General features: G+C 38.5%; 2 protein-coding genes across 2 annotated transcripts in view; both read left to right on the top strand.

Annotated features, from left to right (window-relative positions):
* The first annotated feature begins 1555 nt into the window (after positions 1-1555).
* On the top strand, positions 1556-3187 carry LOC144638039 (uncharacterized). Its single transcript, XM_078497145.1, has 2 exons — positions 1556-2230; positions 2366-3187. The coding sequence occupies exons 1-2, from the start codon at positions 2153-2155 to the stop codon at positions 2864-2866; spliced, it is 579 nt and encodes a 192-aa protein (XP_078353271.1). The 5' UTR covers positions 1556-2152; the 3' UTR covers positions 2867-3187.
* Positions 3188-11821: 8634 nt separating this feature from the next.
* Positions 11822-24564, top strand: part of LOC144637556 (uncharacterized) — a 25908-nt gene continuing 13165 nt past the window's right edge. The window contains exons 1-2 of the mRNA XM_078496628.1: positions 11822-12091; positions 18744-19971. Coding sequence (XP_078352754.1) covers positions 18797-19971 — 1175 coding nt within the window. The 5' untranslated portion in view covers positions 11822-12091; positions 18744-18796. The remainder of the gene's footprint in view (positions 12092-18743; positions 19972-24564) is intronic.

Raw genomic sequence — 24564 nt, forward strand, 5'->3', positions numbered from 1 at the left:
ATGCCGAAACTGAACGATAGATTCAATCGCCTAAACAACAACAACAATCCTCTACACCCTTGAGTGTTTTTTTTTTCGACCAGCCATATTGTTGGGAGTCAACATCTTCGGTTTAGAAGCTAGTTTAATTTTTGTCCTTTCATTTCAGGGCCGCAAAAACAAACAAACAAACGCATTTGAACAACAACAACAAATACCGCACGCTAAATTATATTTTTTCGCGAACGGTGAAAATCACAACAAAGTCGATGACACTTGTGTTCAGAGTCTAAAAACTGCGAAAGAGTCGGCTCAATAACTTACATCGAAATAATATCTTTCATGGTTGGACATCCCCTTGATATAAGGGTCGAAACAAAAATTTTTCTTCGAGAAAAAACATTTGAACAACGGCCGAATGAAAAATTATATTTTTTAGCGACCGAAGAAAAATCACAACAAACTCGATGACACACTTGTTTAGAGTCTAAAAATGCGAAAGAGTCGGCTCAATGACTTGCTTTGCGTTTTACTAAATTAATACCATTCATGGTTGGACATCTCTTTGATTTAAGGGCCGCAAAAACATTTTTTCCTCGAGAAAAATGCATTTGAACAACGGCCAAATGAACTGCACGCTAAAATTATATTTTTTTGCGACCGGTGAAAAATCACAACAAAGTCGTTGACACACTTGTTAGAGTCTAAAAATGTGAAAGATTCGGCTCAATGGCTTGCTTTGAGTTTCACTGAACTGATATCGTTCATGGTTGGACGTCCCTTTTGATTTAAGGGCCGCAAAAACATTTTTTCCTCGAGAAAAATGCATTTGAACAACGGCCAAATGAACTGCACGCTAAAATTATATTTTTTTGCGACCGGTGAAAAATCACAACAAAGTCGTTGACACACTTGTTAGAGTCTAAAAATGTGAAAGATTCGGCTCAATGGCTTGCTTTGAGTTTCACTGAACTGATATCGTTCATGGTTGGACGTCCCTTTTGATTTAAGGGCTGCGAAAAAATTCTTCTTCGAGACAAATGCATTTGAACAACGGCCAAATGAACCGCTCGCTAAAATTACATTTTTCTCCAAACGGTAAAATCACAACGGAGGCGGTGACACATTTGTTTAGGTTTTTTAAAAAAAGGTAACGTTAAAGCTTCACTTCTAGGTGGCTAGATTTTTAATTTTATTCTGAATCATAGTGGGGTGTTCCTTCGATTTTGGGACCGCGAAAAGATGAAGGCGTTTGCATGAAGTTGTTGTTTACGAAAGACATGCAACGACAACTGCGCGAGCAATTTTGCTTAAAAGAATAATTCAGTCCACCAAAAACGACTTGTTTATTCGTAAAGTTCGGTTTCTTTTTTTTTTTTTGACCATAAACACAACTAGACCAAGTAACCTTGAACGAAATGAACGGGTCTAAAACCTTTTTCTTCTTTACTATGCACGGTTCATGATGGCCGCACGAACAAAAACAAACCACTCGTCAAAATTTACAACGTAACCAAATTTATTTTTCGCAGTAAATACATTTTATCAAACGCTCTTCGTCTTGTACAGTAGAGTATGGAGACATTAGCTCACCTTAAAGCTTATATCCTTCTTGAAAAGAGCTGTAATCCGACAAGAAAACTTCGTCCGTTTTACTGTACTTTTCCGAGAATGAACACACGCGGGTTCCTAGAATTTCGAGAAAGATTCTCCACGCGCGTGCGTCGGGATTTTTTTCCCTTGGGGGGAAATCCCAGGATTTTACCCTTGTGGGAAAATCCCGTCAGCTTGGAATTTTACCCTTGTGGGGAAAATCCCGTCAGCTTGGGATTTTACCCTTGTGGGGAAAATCCCGTCACCTTGGGTGACATTGATCATGAGATCTCATTGGTTCATTCTGTATCAGGTCACCTCGATTGACCAATGGGAATACTAGAGCCCAGTTCTTCTGGGATGGGAAAGTTGTATAAAAGGAGCTACTTTGCTCATTTATTCACTCGCAAACATAGTTTGCTCTTGAGCGCTCAAAGAAGAAGATGGAAGCCAATGAGAGGCTAGAAAGTGACGAAGAGGTGCTGAGAGAAGTCTTAGCCCTCGAGGATAAGATAGAAGAAGAAGATGGTTGACGAGAACTCGAGCTCTTTTTATTCACGTGCGTTTTTTTATTAATAACATGTTTTGGTCATCGCAGGGTGCAAGCACAAGTGGTGAACAGCGCGGTATTCAAAGTCAAGAAGACTCCGAGGAAGAGGTAACTAGTTATTAGAGTAGAGTGAATTCGTGTAACCCGTTTTTCATATGCTAATATGATGTGTAATATTCTAATGAGCTGTACAGTAAAACAGAAAATTACGGACATTCATTACCTTGTTTCCTTTGTTTCAAGATGGATGTTCCTTTTGAATTTCAACTGAGAGCCCATGTAGATCGGCGAGTCAGGAGATTTGGTCTCCACATCAGAAACTTTACCGGACGATTTGTGCAGACAGGTGGTGGCGCCGGAGTAGAATCCGCGCCCCTAGGACCGCGCCCCGTACTCGTACAACAGATTGCCAGAGCCCTGCAGAGAGCCGTGCAGCAACATATCTTGGATGATGGAGCCGTTGGAGATGACGATCACTTGTTGATCAACATCAACAGTAACAGAATTCAAAATGCTTTTCATTCCAGACGGCTGACAGTGGGAGAGTGGAGAGAAAACACCGTCGCTGCCAGACAGTTGTTAAAACAAATCAGTGACATGCTGAACAGTAATCAGACTTTTCAAGTGGACGACACGTTCAACCTAAACGTGTCTCACATACAAAATCCAGGCCGAGGTGGTGATCGTCAAAATATAAACCCGGTATCTAAGGGACAAGTGGAAAGCCGACGAGAAAATGATTAAAGCCATCAACAAATTACCTGGAAGTAAAACCACGACGGAACGCATCGTCAAACGAATCATGCAAGCCAAGAAAATGTTGAAACTTTAATGTTGTAACTTTGAACACATTAAAGAACAGGTTGAACGTTTACATGGTGTACATCGCATTCGATCGCCGACTCGTTCCCAGAACACCCGAGAAAAGGGGATACCCCCATCCCCCCTCCCTCACGTGATTTTTTTAAAAAAATAGCTTTACGTTTTCTCAGAATCGCCGACCCAAATTCTTTGAAAAACATGGCAATTTGTGGACAATATATAATGGATGGTGGTCTTGCTAACTCACTATGAAGTGTGAGTGTATCGCGAATATCGAATATCGAAAATCGAATATCGAATATCGAAAATCGAATATCGAGTATCGAGTATCGAATATCGAGTATCGAGTATCGAATGTCGAGTATCGAGTATCGAGTATCGAATATCGGAGGGCTTTGATGACGTAGGTCCCTAAGGGACCACGTGGTCGATATCTGGGTTCACCATGTTGAATAAATTAAAAGTAAAGCCGCCATCTTGAATACATTAAGTGATGACGTAGGAGGGTTTGGTCACGTGGGTCCCTAAGGGACCACGTGGTCGATATCCGGGCTCACCATGTTGAATAAATTAAAAGTAAAGCCGCCATCTTGAATACATTAAGTGATGACGTAGGAGGGTTTGGTCACGTGGGTCCCTAAGGGACCACGTGACCCATATCCGGGCTCACCATGTTGAATAAATTAAAAGTAAAGCCGCCATCTTGAATTCATTAAGTGATGACGTAGGAGGGGTTGGTCACGTGGGTCCCTAAGGGATCACGTGGTCTATATCCGGACCTGTGATTGGTTCACTGCCATAATCCTGCAATCTGATTGGCTACTGCCGATACCCTTTTCGCGCATTTTATGCAAATTAGGTTACTTCCGGTCTTTTCACTTCCGGTCCAACTCGGATGACGTCATCCCTCGTTATATATGCAACATGAAAGCGAGGTTTTAGGATCTATGTTAACCCATAAGACTACTACTACGAGAGGAAAGCGACCGACCGAAGTAGAGACCTTGAAACCGTTACCAGGTTGGGAAGACTGGGCCGAAGGGCGACGCACCAGACGCAGACATGCCCAGTAAGAAACGTAAAACAACGCGAAAAAAGACGAGACTTCCCAAGATCAGGAAGGAGTGGTTGAACCGCAAAATATGGACCCAGGCAGGAGGAAAAGTCGACATACAAAAACTGTTGGCCAAGACGGGAGTAGAATTTCACTGGCCTGGTTATCAATACATGGGACCCGGAACAAAACTAGAAAAGCGATTGAAACGAGGCGATCCCGGCATCAACAGGCTGGACCGTTTGGCTAAACAGCACGACATCGACTACGGAAAGGCTCGCTCTTTAGAAGAGAAGTGGAAGGCAGACCGCAAAATGATCAAGGCCATCGACAAGTTACCGGGCAAAAAGACCAAGACTGAACGCATTGTTAAACGCATCATGCAAGCCAAGACAAAATTGAAACTTTAAAAAATATCACACTTTTAATTCTTTTCGTTGTTTACAAGTAATAAAAAAACACAAACGGCTTCACCATTGTCTCACTTGTTTATCTTCCTCTAAGTGAACGCAAACCTATTTTAAATAAAAAAAAGACAACATGAAAAAAAAAGCCCCCAGCGAGGAGTCGAACCCCGATTGCCTACTTTAGTGGTAGGAGTGATAACCGTTACACTACCGGAGGATGTTATACTACCCGCGTCGTTGTTGTTGGTTTTGAGCTGGCGCGCGCACGCGCACAGGGTAGGGTCGACTGCTGTGACGTCCTCGCCTCGGAGTCACGTGACCTTTTTTTCCCTTTGCCCGATTTTTCCACCCCAAATTTCCGCTGGGGGCCTGGGGCGAACGCTTTTGGCCGCCGGGGCCTGGAACCCACACTCGGACACCCTGGGACCCACTCTTAGGACGTCATCCACATCCTAGTCACGTGATTTTCTCTTCTACGCATGCGCAGAAATACTGCGCTGTGATTGGTTAGGTCCGGTCGTAAGCGTCCCTTACTACTGCCGCACGCTATGGTAACCTTCGCATGCATCCTGATAAAAAAAAATGTATGTGCTCTAAATTTGGACCCGTTTTAGAAAGAATTTGCCCTAAATTTGATATAGTAACTAAGTCAGCCTTTTTATACCCCGTTGTAAACTAAAACGCACCGAACCATGTTCGTAAGCTAACGATGCGCAACACAGGGTGCAATAGTTTTTAATCGTACTTTTAAAAGCAATCTCTCATTGAATAATTTCAAATGGCTGCTTTCGTGCGTTTAAGAGGCTCCGACTGAGAATATGAAGAATCGTTGGACAGGCTGGGGAAATCGAAAATCTTGAAACTTTGCCTGAATAACACCTTTGGGGAACTATGTTCGAAAATATTATTCTCATCTTCTAGGAATTTATGGTTTTCGAGAAATTAAGAAAAAACGAAAATAACGGTTTTAGCTCATTAAATATGCAAAAAATATACGTAAAAATGGCAAAGTTCTCGATATTCCTATAAGAGCAATTTTCATTGCTTTGAATCAAAATAAACTTAGAATAATAGCTTGACCTTTCTTCTTTCAGGCAACATAAACTTTTATTTTTTTCCGGTTATTTTGAGGTTTCCTTCGCCTTTTAAAATATTGCTTTATCAAGCACTTCGGGAAAGGGCAAAAATTGAGAAACTTTGGAGGCCGAAAAAGCACCTTGATATGTCCGATATCGAGTCAAAATAAACACTGTGCAAAAGCGCGATGTCTCTTCTGTTATAATATCAAATAAAAAATCTGGGTACTCAAGATTCACACAAATGAGAAACGAAAGTTTACGACCTCCTCGTGTCTAATTTGCATAAAGCTAATTTTTGAATTCGTCCTCCGCTAAGTAATCTTAACATTTGGGAGCTATGATTTGCACAAAGAAAGCAAGTTTAAACTTTATTTGATTTTGTTGACGTCTTATTCCTATCAACAGGTTATATAGACGCGAAGAAAGAAGCAACAAGCAGCTATTTCAACAAGAAATAGTGTTTCGTTTCCAGATTGCGGAAGGGTGAGAATAGTGTAACACTTAAGGAGAGGTGGGTTTGGGGTTTACTTTAATTCGGAGAAGGTCCTAGTGTATGTTGAATTTGCCGAATTTATGCACGAGTGAAGAATGAAAAAAGAACTTCATATTCAGTAGTAACTTAAATTCCCATTTAACACCTACTGTCCATTTTGTGTAAAGGAGACATAAACTACGTCCTGCTGCAGTTTGGCTTTCAAGAGTTCAAGTAACATAAATATTTCTCTTTATAGAAATAGCATGTGTCTTTCTCTCCAAATTAAGTTAAGTGAAGGGAGCTTGCCTTTATCGTTTTTACTCATCCAGTGGAAATTAAAATGATTTTTTTTATTTCTGCAGAACACTTTTTTGCTTAAAAATGGCACCTGATAGCATAACTTTGAATGTTACATGAATGGAAAAATAACTTACAGAAAATATTTAAATATATTCCTATCAATGTGGGGAAATATCAAATCACAAGAGTAAAATGCAAGATCAGAGTAATGCAATTAATTTAAATGGTTTATTTCTTGAAACAAACAATCCTAAAATAAATCAGTTCCATAAATAAAGTGTTTTGTGACTACTGATCTCTGATAAAATGCAAAACAACACTTTAATCGTAGATGAAATTATTACCTTTTGACAAAGAGCTTGAGGTATATACTTCTCTGAGTTGATCACATGCTCAAATCAAATAAATGCCAAATTCAAGACAAACCAAAACCCTGGCCGACAAGAACAGAGATAAGCACACTGTTTCGAAGCCATTTCTTCAAAATCAAATGCCTGTTGTCACTTTACAAAGACACGTAAACAACCAGGGCAAATTAATGTAAAAAGCTACCATACACAGATTTTTAACAAGGATTTTTAATTAAGCAAAATTCAAGTTTAAAGAAAGTTTTATGTTATATGTTATATATAGTCATACCAGGATTGTATTTTGCTCGATCCGCGCTGCACGCTCTCCCGGCAAATATAAAATTATCTCCACAGAATAAGACACAGGCAAGTTGCTTCTGTTGTCAGTGTAACAGCCTTGCATTGGTAACACTGATAATAACGATTTGCATTTTTGGCGATACTGTGGAGTTTCGATCAGACCGCGATGGCTTTGAATAATCCAAAATAATGTTTATCAGTATCATTAATTTTATCTCAGAAATCTGCTCCAGCAGTTGCAACGGTAGTTAATGTTGAGCGTTACATCAACTAAGGAGACGAATTTAGCTCGAAACGGCAGTTGCACACCTTGCTATACGATACTGTCCATACACAATTTAAACTTTGAACAGAACTTCTCAACTTTCCGTGCAGACTCGAATGTTTTTGCGACGCCGACGTGACACTGATCACGCAATTCCGGGTACATCCACGCGAGAACCCACGCAATTTTCCGCGTATTCGCGCTGTTTGTGACGCCGAAGATGCCGTGAAATTTTCCTGTACAAATAGAATAGGGCAATCTCCCACATTTATACATTCCTCTGTTACATGAAGTGAAATTAACTTTGTAAGTCACCTGCAAATATGCACTTCTCTTTGTAGCGCACTTAAGCTCTACCCTGCGAGCAAACACGAGATACGCCAAGTCATCCCGTTTTTCTTTGCGCTTGCAAACACTGGTTGGTGGAAATTTACTTCCGTTTCAGAATAATATTAAACGCTACGAGAGCTTTCTCTAGTTTTCTTACAATACATCGCTTTAATCAAACTTAAAACCATTGCAGTCGTTAAATATTTCTGTTTGCAACGAATCTCAAAATTTTTGGTCATGCATAGGAATATATTTCCGATATTTGAAGAACATGACTGTTTTTACGAAATTAATTGCCATCGGTCATACGTATTTACTTTGTGGTTACGACCGTTCTTGTGATTGGTTAGCAGCCAACCGTGCCAGCAAACACGACAAATGCAAGTCATCCCGTTTTTGTTTACGCTTGCAAACACTGATTGGTGGAAATTTACTTCCGTTTCAGAAAATCGCTAGAATGTTTACTTAACAATTAAACGCTACGAGAGCTTTCTCTAGTTTTCTTACAATACATCGCTTTAATCAAACTTAAAACCATTGCAGTCGTCAGATATTTCTGTTTGCAACGAATCTCAATATTTTTTTATCATGCTGAGGAATATCTTTCCGATATTTGAAGAACATGTTTTTACGAAATTAATTGCCTTCGGTCAAACGTATTTACTTTGTGGTTACGACCGTTCTTCTGATTGGATAGTAGCCCCCACTGTGTAAATAGTTCACATCGAAGCCAAAATAATACCGTATCGTTTCTGAGGAAACGAAACAAAAACAGTAAAATCATCGACTGAGGTCATTGCGTGACCTGCGTCACGTTATGAATTTTCTTGTCAACAATTGAATTTGATTTGTTTGTTGGGACTCTTGCATTTCAAATTTAAGATTAAAGAATGAGATAATAATATCATTCACTTACCTGAAATTGGGAATGATTTGTATCTTTTATTTTTAACTTACGTCAAAGCTATAACTTGCGTAGTATTATTAATTTGGAAGTTGACTTCAGTTATGAACATAAACGTACATAAATATTATGAACATATATCGCTGTTAGTTTCCGTTCAGTTGTCATTTATAATGGAAATAAAAATACCAAAAGTTTCTCATCTTGTTTTAAAACAACTATATAAAAGGTTTCGATCGTGCAAAACTATTCATTCATTCATTCAGATGCACATCACAAAATTAAATTAATTTATAATTCCCTTTAAAGAGACCGAACACGTACACAGCGACAGAACTCGGCGCCAGGACATTTAACACAAAGCACGAAATTATTCGGCTGAAATTTAAAAATAGAATGATCCTTAACAGTTGTGCCTCTCTTGTTGGTGGGGCTTGGAGTCCAAGCCCAGAAAATCCAGAATTTGTCCAGTTTGTAAATTACCATGCAAAAGCACACTTCAAATTTGGTTACATCTTGTCTGACAGATACTGAAAGCATCGATAGCGAAGGAAAATTGTCAGTTGCCCGTGCAGATAAGGTAAAATATATATATTTTTCTTTGAACCACATCTATGTTTAGTTAACTGAATTAATGTAAGCTTACCTATCCAATACCTTGGGATTTTTGTAGCGCACGAATGCCAAGAACATATGACATATGACAGTTTCCATTAATGAGAACTGAACGGAAGCTAACAGCGAAATATATGTCCATCATAGTTTTAATAACTATGTACGTTTATGTTCGTAAAAAGTAAACTTTCAAATTAATAATAACTACACGATTTATATTTTTGACGTAAGTTACGCGAGTAAATAAAATATACAAATCATTCCCAATTTCAGGTAAGTAAATGATATTATTATCTTAATCTTAAATTTGAAATGTAAGAGTCCTAACAAACAAATCTTTCCTCCGATCTTTTTAATTCAATTGTTGACAAGAAAATTCATAACGTGACGCAGGTCACGCAATGACCTCAGTCGATGATTTTACTGTTTTTTCTTCTTTCTTCGCGTCTATATAACCTGTTGATAGGAATAAGACGTCAATAAAATCAAATAAAGTTTAAACTTGCTTTCTTTGTGAAAATCATAGCTCCCAAATGTTAATTTAGCGGACCAGATTACTTAGCGGAGGACGAATTCAAAAATTAGCTTTATGCAAATTAGACACGAGGAGGTCGTAAACTTTCGTTTCTCATTTGTGTGAATCTTGAGTACCCAGATTTTTTATTTGATATTATAACAGAAGAGACATCGCGCTTTTGCACAGTGTTTATTTTGACTCGATATCGGACATATCAAGGTGCTTTTTCGGCCTCCAAAGTTTCTCAATTTTTGCCCTTTCCCGAAGTGCTTGATAAAGCAATATTTTAAAAGGCGAAGGAAACCTCAAAATAACCGAAAAAAATTAAACGTTTATGTTGCCTGAAAGAAGAAAGGTCAAGCTATTATTCTAAGTTTATTTCGATTAAAAGCAATGAAAATTGCTCTTATAGGAATATCGAGAACTTTGCCATTTTTACGCATATTTTTTGCATATTTAATGAGCTAAAACCGTTATTTTCGTTTTTTCTTAATTTCTCGAAAACCATAAATTCCTAGAAGATGAGAATAATATTTTCGAACATAGTTCCCCAAAGGTGTTATTCAGGCAAAGTTTCAAGATTTTCGATTTCCCCAGCCTGTCCAACGATTCTTCATATTCTCAGTCGGAGCCTCTTAAAATAGTGTACCCCGTTTTAGGAAACGTCTCTAAAATGGATACCCCGCTCTAACTCAGGAGCTCCAAAATCACGACCCCGTTGGGCGGCAAATACCCGTATAGGTATTGTATGGTAGTAACCCCCGGGGGTAATCTGCGACTAACGGTTTAGTTAGTAAAGGGGATTGACCGTGATTGTGTAATCCGATAATCTATTGAAGTGATATCATATCACTGATGATATTATTACATTTAAGGTTAACTTGTATTACATTTACGGTTGGTCAGCTTATTACATTTAGCGTTGAATTGTATTACATTTACGGTGGGGTAATTTATTACATTTAGGGTTGATTTTTATTACATTTGCAGTAAGTATTACATTTAGAGTTAATTTTTATTACATTTGCGGTTGGTATTACATTTAGCGTTGTTATTACATTTAGCGGTGATACACTGGCCAAGCTCAAAATTAGGCCTTTTGAAGCCTTCACTGTTGAGAGCTCTAAAAATATATTTTAACGTATTTCCAAAAACTGAAGTCGTTGCATTTACTTACAACCTAAGATAGTTCACTGGGCAAAGTTTGAGGGAAAACGTTTTTCCGACCCGAAATGCGATGGACCGCTTTAAGAGAAATGCCACTTAACTGACTCAGCTGCCAGATTTCATCCTGGTGTCTGTAGTTTAGCTTGACTGAAAAAGCAAGGAGTCAATCGAAGAAATTAATATTTTATCGAGTAGAAAATGAGCACAATAGACAGATTTTATGAGCTGTGGTCGGCAGGTACATTAGTATATAGGACGTAAAGTCTTTGTGAAATTTTTACAGCAATAGTTTTGTTTCAAAGATGCTCGTTCTTTATTTATGGGTTAGAGACTGTTTTGAGTGTTTTGTTGACAAATACACGCACGCGCTGGCCGCACAATGAACGAGAAATTTTCAATACTGCACGAGGCGTAGCCGAGTGCAGTATTGAAAATTTCGAGTTCCTTGTGCGGCCAGCAAGTGCGTGTATTTGTCAACAAAACACGAACTAACAGTCTCTAACCCTTTTAATATACAATCTGAGTACACTGCAAGAAAAACACGATTCACCGAACTTTGAACTAGACTTTTAATGAATAATAATATAAAGAAGAATTTGAGTAGTACATAATTATACATGCAGGCTGTAAAGATCAATAATACAGAAATCCAAAAATATAAGCTGAAAAATAAAAAAAGCTCAAAATGGTCCATTAAATTGTTCTTTAGCTGAAGTCGTTCATAAATACAGTCAGCGAGAAGCTTGTTCAAGGTGAGCCGATCGCTTTTACAATTGCAAGCCAGCAAGTCAATCGCACACAAAAAATTCAGCTTTAGTTTACCTTTGAAAATGAAAACACTCCAGGTTGTTTTCTTCTGGGTATTTTTTGGTATTGAATCGTTGATAATTTGAGGAATATCTTTTTCTTCCACTTTTGCAAGCCTTGAAGCTGAAGACATTTTCAATAATGCACGATTTTTGTGCATTATTGTCAATACTGCACTGTCGGAGTTTGCTGACGACAGGTAAAGGAAAATCACGTGATCGATTTTAACCAATGGCGCGCGTGGATTTTGGACAGTGAACGAAGATTGTATATTAAACATGTATACAGAGTGTAACAAGCATTCCCGCTCAACCTCGGGACCCCGGGTCCAGTACTGGTCAGTACTGAAACCAGAAAAGACAGGATGCCTGAACAGTCCGGAAAATCCTTAAAAAAGCGAATCGTCGGGCACTTCTGATATACACTTCGAAGGTGTTCCAGCGTTCCTGCGCTCCGACGTTCCATCATTAAGCGGTAATGTGGATGCCGTACTTCAGAGACTGGGCACTAGTGTAATCACTGTCATGGCGGCGTACATGTGATCTGTTGTCGAAGACGTTCAAGCTGTTTTATAAAGGTAAGGGAGTCTTTTAGAATGCTCTTTTCTTATCTAGCTAAGCTTTAGAATGCAGGTCACCTATATGCATGTCACTGAATAAGAGCACACTGGCTTGAAATAACCGCAGGTCAGTCGCTAGACTGTTCACAGCCTCTCTATAACTTTTAACCGGTCATAACAAAATGCAGACCGCAGACTGCAGACTGCAGACCAGTTACAAAATGAAGACGAGGTACAAAAATTATGTTAAGAACGAAATTATTCTTGAAACTTTTTTAAAACATATGAAATGGCCCAAGAACATTCCCCAATAATGCAAATTTCTGTAAAAGATGACATTAAAAGGAGGTTGCATAACAGTGGGTAACATATGAAATACTGCTATCATATTAGACAAAAAACAGTCTTTGTTCTCAGTCTGCATTTTGTACCTGGTCTGTATTCTGCAGTTTGTATTTTGTACCTACATTGTAGTCTGCATTTTGTACCCGCTGTGCAGTTTGCATTTTGTACTGAGTGTTTCTTCAAGTGAGAGAACAGCGAGTGATGCGAGCAATCAAAGAAACATCCGAAAAAATAGAGTCTGTGTAAACAGTCCAGCCAATCGCAGATGGTGATGACTGGCTAAATAAATGCTAGCATGGTCTGCCCGTCAAATATAGTTGATATTGTACTCTCTGTTGCGAATATCTCCAAATCCTTTCATTTCTACCTTGCAAACAATTAACAACAAAAACAACAACAATCTTTAATGTTCTTGCCCTTACAAGAATAAGAAGAAGAACTGCACGGACTCAAAGGGTTTGTTTTGCTTTGCGAATATTTGCAGACGTTAATATTGTTTGCTAAGAACAATTAAATTTACAAACAAAGCTTTGTAATAAAGCAAAATTGTTTTTGAGTGAAATTGTGGCTGGCTTCACTTGCCGCAGTCATATTTTGGGACAAGGGTGCCTAAATTACGGGGATGCCAAAATCACTGTGACACTGGCGTAAAAAAAAAACTTTTCCAAATCATCCAATCTACCGGTATGTGGCAATTTATCTAAGTCTTTTTAATAAAGTTGTTGTTGTAGAGGTGCTAAACAGTTGTTAACTAATGACCCATTTCAAACTTTTGGAAACTTTTCATCTTGCATCGTCCTATGCTGCAAATTCCCGCTACAGGTCAAGTATGATTTGTTTATATGCCAATGAAATATTCTAGAACAGGTAAAGCCTCTTTCAGCATGTGAACAAAGCCAGCTTAAATTGTTTTGGGTAATGCCATGATTTTTCGAGGAAGCAATTTACCACAGAAGTAGCGGGATTGCAGAACTTTCAGCAATGTTTGAATGGAGTGTGGTGTCATGAACTTATGGCTAATGCCCTGTACTCTTTTCCACGCTGAACGTCCAAGTGTCACAACTCATGCATATGATTCTGTATTTTATGCCCAGTGTAAATCAAGGATTGGATATGAGATCTGCAGCACTTATATATCATTTTTCACTTCTTAATGGGCAAATAGTTTGGACTGGCTAAGTTCTTTTGATTTGTTGTTTGGACTTTTGAATCATAGTTTGAACTGGCTTAGTTGTTTTGATTGAGTAGAATCAAAGTCGGTTTGCTGGTCATTAAGGGTTTTGAAGGTCTTGACCGGCTGAGGTTTATTTAGACAAAGTGTAAATTTTGGCTTGGTCAAAAACTCACCTCAGTTCTGGCATGTGGAATATAAATTAAATTCCATTGAAAAACCATTTCCTGTTAAGTACATGTAATATCTGAAACTTTAGCAGTATGAAATCCATTTCCATCAGGGGCATAGCCAGCTTGAACAAGAACAGTTGTAGGCCTGGCCAACCACTTTTTGAGGGTTGGGGTAGGGCAGGTGCACCAGGGAAGGTTTTGAGATCAAAACTCTAAGAAATACTTCCTCCTTCCGTCGTTTTGGTGATTCTGTGTGTATTTCGAGATCTCCTAAATTCTAACACATCATAAAAAGGAATGCGCCAACTTTCGCTTGTTCTTTCTTTAACAGAACATCCTGTTGTATGTTTGCTTGTCACCTGGCTAACCCAAAAGGCTCCAAACATTGTACTTGCTTTCAGTAGAAAGGGAGTTGCGAGATAAACAGTACTAAGATACGTGAAAAATTGCTTTCTGTTTCATCATGAAGTTTATCAGCTTGAATTTTTTCTATTGTACATTTTAAAAATATGATTATGCTGAGATATTTGTAGGCCTAGGTCCGTGGGTCTATAGGCTAACTACGCCCCTGTGCATGCTGGAGAGTGAAACAGAAATTCACTTCTTATTACACGATGAGGGTATTACTGCTGACCATCAATGATTCAAAAGTTGGCCAGTGCTGTCAATCTAGCAGTTTTTTGGTTGTGAATCACTGCTGAGGAGGATGGGCACTTTTGGATTTGATTTACACATTTCATGCACTGGGACTCTTTTACCAGCCAGTGACTGTCAGGTTGAGTTACATTGTTAACTTAAAAACGTGTGCAGAGAAATATGTACTTATTGACTGAGTGGGAGGGCCGGACGGGAAAATATTTGGCTCGAGGTCAGGACGTACGGACCGAGCGCAGCGAGGTCCGTGCGTCCTGACCGAGAGCCAAATATTTTCCCGTCCGGCCCGACCTAACTCAGTCAATAAGCATTTTATCATATGACCACTGATTTTTTTTTTGTTTTTCTTTCGTGGATACAGACGCGGCGGCCCGTTTCGCGCGCATTTTGAAAAGCCAATGGTAGCTCGTAATTTGTTTGGGAAGCCACTAAAGTGCATTTGAACTGCGATGTGCGTACAAAGTTTTTGAACTTTTGTTAAAATTGTCAACCAAATCTCTGAGTTTTAGCTCCATTCCAAGAAGATTTAAGCCGACTAAATTCCTCGTACATGACTGCAGTTAGTAGAAATTTCAAAGGAAACGTTTATGAAGGACTACAACAAAGAATTTGCACGACGTTTCGGCTAGTCGTGCTCGTCTCAGCGAAGACTGAATTTATCCTGATTGAACAACTTTAGCGACGTTTCTTCTGAGCCGAAATTCACAATTGGTTTGAACGAGAGGATTAATTAATTTTCCACCAAGAAGGATTTTGGATGTTAAAAACAACATTTGATGATAATCTATGAAACTACATGAAGACTTGGAAAGGGATTACTGGCAGTTCAGGATTTTGCTTCGCTTCGTTTCTCTTCGGCTTCAAGTTGTTTTGTTTACCACGGATCGTAGGATTCATGAACGTCTGCTGTTGCTTCTTAGTCCCTGAATTCTTAGTTCCTCGACGATGTTGACCTGTACATTAAAGTTGATGTCCCAATTGTGCTTAAAATACTTCGTAAAAACAAGCGGGAAACTGTGTCATAATCAGGTTAGTCGTAAACATGTACTCGCATTGCATGTACTCGCATTACTCGCATTTTGTTTGTTGTGATTTGAAAATTTACGCAGCAGAAAGAGGAATTTGACTTTACTTCGCATTTGCATTTTTCTTCAATGTTTATCATGACTTCAAACCAGGATACGTCTTTGTCCGATTATGTTGTTTTTTGACGCCTTTTTTTCGATTTTATCGTTGTTGTCAGGAGTATTTCTTCATCATTTGCCAATTTTAAACACGTTTTGTTTAAATTTTTGCGCCTGCAAACTACAACGCTTTCTAGATAGTAAAGTTTTAATAAACATGTTGGACATTCCTTGCTTTTTAGAAAAATCTTAATTATCGTTCATCTGAATTCAAAGCCGTGGAATCAACTGGTTCCATGCAATTCCGGCATCTCGCAGCAGTAGCGGGGCCGTACGCTTTTCTAGTAGGGCCGTACGGCTTTTTCCGGCCCTGCTAGAGCGAGGCGTACGGCCCTCATACGGGACTTTTTTTCATATGGTTTTCCAAGGAATTTGCGCGCGGGTCCGTACGGGTCATATGATAAGTACTGTTCTCAAACACAGAGTAGACTGCTGCATTATGTTAAGGTGGCCCGAACCTATTTATTTACGCGATGGTTGCATTTTTGAATTGCGCTTTTTGGCAGGAAAGATTTCACCGATTTCTTTGAATTTTTGCGTCCTGAATGAAAAATGTTCGAATTTACGGAAAATGGCATTTGATTTTCAGTCGGAATAAAAACTTTTGAGATTTGAACATATTTTCAAAATCTTGTTTCAGCAAAAATGTCCATAAATTTAAAACCCGACGACAGATTTCTTCTAAACTTTAGCAAATAAGCCTCAGATCTCTTAAGTTTTGTAGCAGGAAGTTTCATGACAATCCTGACCATGCAATTCGCTGCACAAAATACTGGTAAAATTTTATCTTAAAATGCTTCGTTAATGCGTTCATTTCAACTGACGAACAAATAGCGGAACAGTGAAGGCAAACTATCGGTAACCTGCAAGGATAATGATCCCTAAAACCTTATCAAAAAGAAAGTGAGTAATCAGAAGTCTACAGCAAATACAGACAGCGCAACAAGAAGCACAATTTTAAGATGCGTGCAAGGTAAAATTAAATAATTTCTATTCGGCATCTCACCTATTACGTATTCCTTCATTTATTTTCGAAAAAATTTTAGCATAGCAAAAAAGAACATCTAAGAACACCACTTACCATTTTTCGTCCCAGTGGGTTCCCATTCTGAGGAGGAATAAAACCGCCAAGTTGAGTTCTTCCCACTATCCGCTTTTCGACTGCAATGAAAACCCTGTGCCTGATAATATATTCAAGGTAGCTGACTTTGTTTTCGCATTCCTTACGGCCAGTTTGCCACTTGGGGATAACAAGTCTCGGGAAACATTAAAACATCATTTTAATAAAACCATTTTCATATTTGAACACTCGCTATGCCCAAGTGGCAAACTGCCCGTGAGGAATTCGAAAACAAAGTCAGCTATCATGAATATATTATTGAGCACAAAGGTTCTCGATGCAGTCGAAAAGCGGATAGTTAGAAGTACTGAACTTGGCAGCTTTATTTCTTCCCAGAATAGGAACCCACTGTGATGAAAACTGGTAAGGGCTTTTCGTAGATGTTCTTCTTTGCCATGCTAAGATTTTTTTCGCAAATAAAGGAACGAATACAAGATAGGGGAACTGAATATAAATTATCTGATTTTACCTTGCAAGCGTCATAAAATTGTACTTCTTGTTGCGATGCTTGTGTTTGCTGTAGCTCTCTGATTGCCCACTTTCTTTTTGATAAGGTTTTGGGGATCATTATCCTTGCAAATGACAGGAAACCGGCTGCACTGTCAAGCTATTTGTGCATCAGTTGACATGAATGAATTAGCGAAGCATTTTCAGATAAAATTTGACCAGCATTTTGTGCAGCGAGTTGTATGGTCAGGATTGTCATGAAACTTCCTGATACAAAACTTGAGAGCTCTGAGGCTTATTTGCTTAAGTTTAGGAGAAATCTGTCGTCAGGTTTTAAATTTATGGACATTTTTGGTAAAAATTGGATTTTGAAAATATGTTCAAATCTCAAAATATTTTATTCCGACTGAAAAACGAATGCCATTTTCCGTAAATTCGAACATTTTTCATTCAGGACGCAAAAATTCGAAGAAATTGGTGAACTCTTTCCTGCAAAAAAGCGCGGTTCAAAAATGCAACCATCGCGTAAATAAATAGGTTCGGGCCACCTTAAATGTAAAATGTAAACATAATGTCAGAAAGGAACTATGAATCAAATATTTTGATGGTAGCTTGCCCTTGCTTGCTCAGGATCTCAAAATGTTACGATTTTGGCTTGTAAGGAAAACCTTTATAAGCACAAAGAGAGAATTGTGACACTATATTATCATGACAAGCATTTAGGATTATGTTGGTAATTAATCTTACAATTTAGGATTCCCAAAGTACAGTGATTTTTACTGAATACTTTTAGAAAACTCCTTGGGGAAAACAAGGGATTTGAGAAACTGCAACATTTTATCATTTATTGAATGTGAATTTGATGAAGCATCATTTTCACAGAGATCAACAGTCTACGTTCGAAAGTAAAATGCAAGTTAACTGCCGTCAAAGGTATAGGATTAGCCATAATGTACAGCCTACTGCTTTTGCAATTTTTGTTGCAACGTACTTCATAGTCAATAGACCCTTTGCATAAATGGCGTCTGCATTTGAATAACAATACAGATACGTCCTAAGCCTCACGTTCACGTAAAAAATCCTTTGTCTAAAAACACCCACATGAGGCTAAGGATGTACATGGTATTGTTATTCAAATTTGGGCGCCATTTATGCAAAGGGTCTATGTCCAGAACCTCGAACATTTATATCTTTTGTCAACTTTGAACAGATTGCTCAGCAGTTTCAGAGCTTAATGCTGGCAAACTTTTAGTTAAGAACTTAAGTTAACACCAAAACAGTCACACATGAATGAGAATGACAGTTGTCATAAACGTTATTGTAGATATCATACAGCTTGTCGTACTTTGAACCTGTAATTCTGCAAAAAAATCGCATTTTACCCTTCAGAATGACAAGCATAAATAACCATTCCTGTTGTAGACAAGAAATATTTGCAGAAAAAATATCTGTCTCTTAAGTCTCGCAGCTCACTTCGTCTTCATCTAGCTATCAGAACCATCTTCAAAAATAACAGATACATTCACCTACATGTAAAAGCAAACATGATGCCAAATATTCGTTGTTATTTCTTTAGGAATACACAGAAGCATCCCTCTTGACAGCGAAGTTCACCGAGCTCGCAGCAAGATGCCTCGTACGAATGTGAAGTATATTGCGCCTGTCAGCGAAGGAGGAAGTGTTACTCGACATGAAGTGACAGGAAAGATGGTACATGAGTGCAAGTATTGTGGCCAGTCCTTTTGCAACTTATCAGCTTGCAAACAACATGAACTAACACACAGTGGAATGAAGCCCTATGCATGCAAGCATTGTAATAAGTGCTTTAGCGATTCATCAAATTGCAAGAAACATGAACGAACACATACAGGAGTAAAGCCGTATACATGCAAGCACTGTAATAAGAGCTTTATGAAGTCATCACATTGCAAACAACATGAACAAACACACAGTGAAATGAAGCCCTATGCATGCAAGCATTGTAATAAGTGCTTTAGCAACTCATCAGATTGCAAGAAACATGAACGAACACATACAGGAGTGAAGCCTTATACATGCAATTATTGCAATAAGTGCTTTAGCATCTCATCAAATTGCAAGAGACATGAACGAACACATACAGGAGTGAAGCCGTATATATGCAAGCATTGTAATAAGTGCTTTATCCAGTCATCAGATTGCAAGAGACATGAACGAACACATACAGGAGTGAAGCCGTATATATGCAAGCATTGTAATAAGTGCTTTATCCAGTCATCAGATTGCAAGAAACATGAACGAACACATACAAGAGTGAAGCCGTATGCATGCAAGCATTGTAATAAGTGCTTTAGCAGTTCATTAAATTGCAAGGAACATGAACGAACACATACAGGAGAGAAGCCGTATGCATGCAAGCATTGTAATAAGTGCTTTATCCAGTCATCAGATTGCAAGAAACATGAACGAACACATACAGGAGTGAAGCCGTATTCATGCAAGCATTGTAATGAGTGCTTTATCCAGTCATCAGATTGCAAGAAACATGAACGAACACATACAGGAGTGAAGCCGTATGCATGCAAGCATTGTAATAAGTGCTTTAGCCAGTCAGCACACTGCAAGAGACATGAACAAACACATACAGGAGTAAAGCCGTATGCATGCAAGCATTGTAATAAGTGCTTTAGCCAGTCATCAGATTGCAAGAAACACGAAAGAATACATACAGGAGAGAAGCCGTTTTCATGCAAGCATTGTAATAAGTGCTTTAGCGTCTCATCAAATTGCAAGACACATGAACGAACTCATACAGGAGTGAAGCCGTTCACATGCAAGCATTGTAATAAGTGCTTTAGCATCTCATCAAATTGCAAGACACATGAACGAACACATACAGGAGTGAAGCCGTTCACATGCAAGCATTGTATTAAGTGCTTTAGCATCTCATCAAATTGCAAAAAATCAAGAAAGACACGCGAGAGACAGCTCTTTGAAAACCAAGCAGACTGATAAAATGATTTTGTCATTGACTGAAGAAAATTCAAGGCAAGTTGAAAGCCTCACCTGTTGGATTTGTCAGGAGGAATTTAGCAGTGCGGCATGTATCGTCCAACATTATGATGATCACATGATAAAAGCATTGCTGACGTAAATGTTATTATAATTTAAAGCTCTAAAGGTTGTGTTTGCTATTCTTTTGATTGTTTTAGGTGTTGATTTTAGGTTTACTGATCATATCTGTATTACGGTGTGTAAAAAATTGGATTTTTTTTTCTTACAGTCAGGGGCAAAACGTAGCTCCCAGTGAGCATGTCTTCTATGTTTTCCTCCTGGAGTTATTTTTCACCTCTTCTCACCTTTTAGGGTAACCTGCGATCAGGCGTTATTTTTCTCGCTGCGGAGGGGTCAACGGAAAAATGAACGCCTGATACAATTACTTGTCGAGTCGTCTGTAAAAAGTCCAGAATCTGGACTTTTTTCTGATTGGTCAGAAAACAAAAGGCAACATTAAAACTCTATCCTGATTGGCTAATTGAGTTCAAGTCTAATTTCCGGTCCAAAAATATCACGCGTAGATGATTGTTATCATGGCGGGTGTTGAGCGGAATGAGGTAGAGAGCGAGTTCTTCTAGCTTTTAGAAAATCTCTCAAGAGTTTTGTTCACAAAACATTTAAAGACGAACAATGGGAGTGTATTCGACGAATAGTTTGTGAAAGAAAAGATGTTTTGGCGGTGCTTCCGACGGAATTCGGCAAGAGCGTGATCTATCACCAATGGTGTCGAAGATTATTACATCACACCACCAAAGACGCCAGACGATCGTGCCAGTGACGAAAACTACAACCTTGAAATGTCTAACCTGAGCCTTACACAAAATCAGCCTTTGCAAAAAACAAATTTTAAAAACCATCCGATCAGCTCGTTCAAAAGGGTTATTCAAACACACGTTTGTGAGAGTAAAAATATAATTTGAAGGCGCTAATCACGCTTATCTGATGGCATCGCCGACATTCTAGACGACGTTGACAGATACTTTAATTAGGGGGCGGCAGACGACTTCACAAGTAATTGTATCAGGCTTTCCTTTTTTCGCCTTCCCTCCGCCGCGAAAAAAAAGAAAGCCTGATCGCAGGTTACTTTTAGGGGGAACGATATCTGCCATTCATTTTAAAAAATTTTCCCATAAATACTGGTATGATAAAGGGCTTGTTGCTTTACGGTACGAAGTTATATATTTTGACGCTTAATTTTTATTGATCGTGTCATTACATGTAGGCTACCACTAAATCCCATGTTAAGATTTTGACAGGAAAGGTTATTTTAGATTCACTGGAATCTCTAATTTATATCTTCTTTCTCTAACGAATTCGAATAGTAATGCGCAAATTTAGAATGATTAGACTGTCACTGTAGACGTTGTTAGACTAAGGGACGCCAACTTACCCTCTTCACATTATTTTTGTTTTTGGTTTTTTGTCTTTTCCTCTTTTGGCGTCTTGTCAGTGACAAGTTAGTAAACTTTACGAACTGAGATTGACTTCTGATGTTGTTGGTCATTCCTGGTATTACAACTTTAGTTCATATTAGGCTAACTTAGAATAAATTGCATGCGACTGCTAGTGCCATTTAAATTGAAGAGAACATTTTATAAAAGCTCTTTTCGCTCTATAGATAAATGTTATAACTCTCTTTTTCGATGTTCTTTTCGTTGTGGTGTAGTGCCGTCACGGTGAATATACTGTCTTTTAAATTTCGTGCATTGTGAATACGGTACACGTTTTTACTTTGCACACAGTGTGGTCGTTGCACGTATTTGAATGGGTCGTGATTTCGACTTGTACATCCCAATTTATACCAATGTATACTAAACAATTTTTAAAGTATGGCATAACTCAAAATCACATGACCCATTCACAGGATATACTCCACGACCACTGCATGCATGAAAATGAGAAATATGCACTGAATCCACAATGCATAAAATTTTAAACAAATTACAGGAAATTCGTTCACAGTGTTTGCACTGTACACAAAAACGTATGGTAAGGTGAAAAATATTAGAGACCTTCAGATCGGAAAACGAGTACAAGTACGAGTAATAAGTTCGAATTTTAATTCAGTTGCCTTCGCAGAGCTCTCACTTTTTCCTGTTGCCGCTCAGTTCGAAAGCATAAGCACTAGGATTAAAAAGTCGTACTTGTAAGCCTATCTAAAGCTCTTTATTGTGTTAGCTTCATATGTAGACATTCTTTTGCCTCGTTAAGCATTCCACTCCAAGGTTCTCTGGGAGGAGAAATGCGTGACGAGTCAAAAGTAGTAGTCTGGGGTTTGGTTGAATCAGTCTACTGTTAGTTACTTAAACGTTATTGTTTAGGAACAACATATAAGGTTGAGTTTTTATTTCATATGGTGACATTGAATACAGTGAAAGAGGTTTATTAATCGAGAAAGTGATGTCAAAGTTTATTCATAAACGTTGCATTTAGTAGTTTGGTTCGATTTTGATAGGATAGATAAACGTGGTTAATAAGCTTTAACTTGATTGTGTTTCATATATTAACTTCATCTATTAAGTTAATAATGCAGAAACCGTTCATTCCTTTAATTAACGACGATTGTTTTCCGTAAGGAAAATATAGTTACCCGCTATATAAGTTGGCTTTTTGTATGAAACTTCTCTTGATCTGATGTTACACGGCACAGCGTTTGAAATCACGTCACAGTAATTTAAATTATATTTTGTCTGTTCGATTTTGTTTATGCTGGATTGATGTTTTACTTGGTATTTGGTAATAATAAAAGAAAGAAACATCTTTCAAGTGATGTTTTTGGTTTTTATATGGTTTATAAATAAATGAAATGGATATTTCATCCTTGTTTATCTTGAGTAAATACACGTGGTGAGATGAATGAGATTAGACCCAAATAATTCCCTACTGACGTAGCTCGGCAGCCTTCACATGATTGGCCTGGTTAGTACATCAGATACAAATGAATCTTTGGTTGTTCATCAATTTCGTATTTGAGTAAGTAGATGTTTTTTCTTGTAAAAAGTGTTTAATCAAACGTTTGTAAAACGCACGAAATATAGTTTAACTGCTATACATACTGTTAAACACCCTAAGTGGTGCGAAATTGCACACTTATTATAACTGGTAAATGTTACGTCAAGCATCCCAGGTAATGTCATGTTGCTAGCTATCTCAGCACTCCCCAGGGCCTGATTTGTTGCGTGAACAAAATATTTCAGTCCTGTACTCTTCTTCACTTCTGTACTGCAATCTGTTGCAATTCTCTCAACATTGCTTTTATAAATCGAAAAGGTTAAGTGCTCCTGCGCTCCGACGTTCCAGCATTCAGCGGTAATGTGGATGCCGTACTCCAGAGACTGAGCTCCGGTGTAATAACTGTCATGGCGGCGTACATGTGATTTGTTGTCGAGGAGGTAGTCGCTGTTTTTTGAAGGTACGAGGGTTTATTGGAATCCCTTTCATATCTGGCTAAGCTGTAGTATGCAGGTCACTTATATGCATGTCACTTAATAAGAGCACACTGGCTTGTAATAACCGCAGGCCAGTCGCTAGACTGTTCACAGCCTTTTTATTTCTTCTATGCAAAACGATCACTAATTTTTTGTTCCACTTCCTGGTGAATTGCAAACCCCATAAAACAACATTGAGTATGGGGAGAGGGGTATAACATATTTTTAACCAGCTTGCAAGTTAAGACATTCGTGAAAAATCTGTAAAATGTGTTTTTGTCAACTGGTTTTGCCCGATTTATATTGGTGCCATTGCCATTGCAGCTGGGGTACTATAGCTTTGACATTGAAGTGTAAAGGAACACAACATAAGATGGCGGATGTACAGAACACGTTTTATTACTATGAGCATGCGCCCAATGTAGACCGCTGACCTAAGCTTACAACAAATGCTACATCCCCCTTTTTTACGAACGTTACAAAGGAATAACAAAAACAAAACGAGACTTAATGACTGAACTGTGACTAAGCAAAATGGTCCTTAACTTGTAAACTCGACAAACAAAGTTAATATAAGTATACTAAGAGTTCACACTGTCTCTAGTACTTAACATAGTCTTTAAATCTCTCAGGCTCACGGATTGTCCTACCAGATCGAGTGGTAGTAGTCGTTGGCGTTACAACCGGTTGCGTTTCAGGATGCTCAGGGGTAGCTGCAACAGAAGTTGACTCTGATCCTGTTTCGGTTAGGTCATCATCAGTTGTGACATCTTGTGTTTGTGACTCTCCAGTCTTTAACAGATGCCGACGATTTCTTCGGTACTCTCCATTCTCTGTTTCCACCCTATAGGATCTAGGTGAAGGAAGAACTTGTGTGACTCTGGCCGGGTTCCACTTTCTGCCTTCCTTTACTCTCACAACCACACACATGAG

Source organism: Oculina patagonica, chromosome 14, assembly GCF_052425735.1.
Source record: "Oculina patagonica isolate OP01 chromosome 14, crgOcupat, whole genome shotgun sequence".
Taxonomy (NCBI): Eukaryota; Metazoa; Cnidaria; class Anthozoa; order Scleractinia; family Oculinidae; genus Oculina; species Oculina patagonica.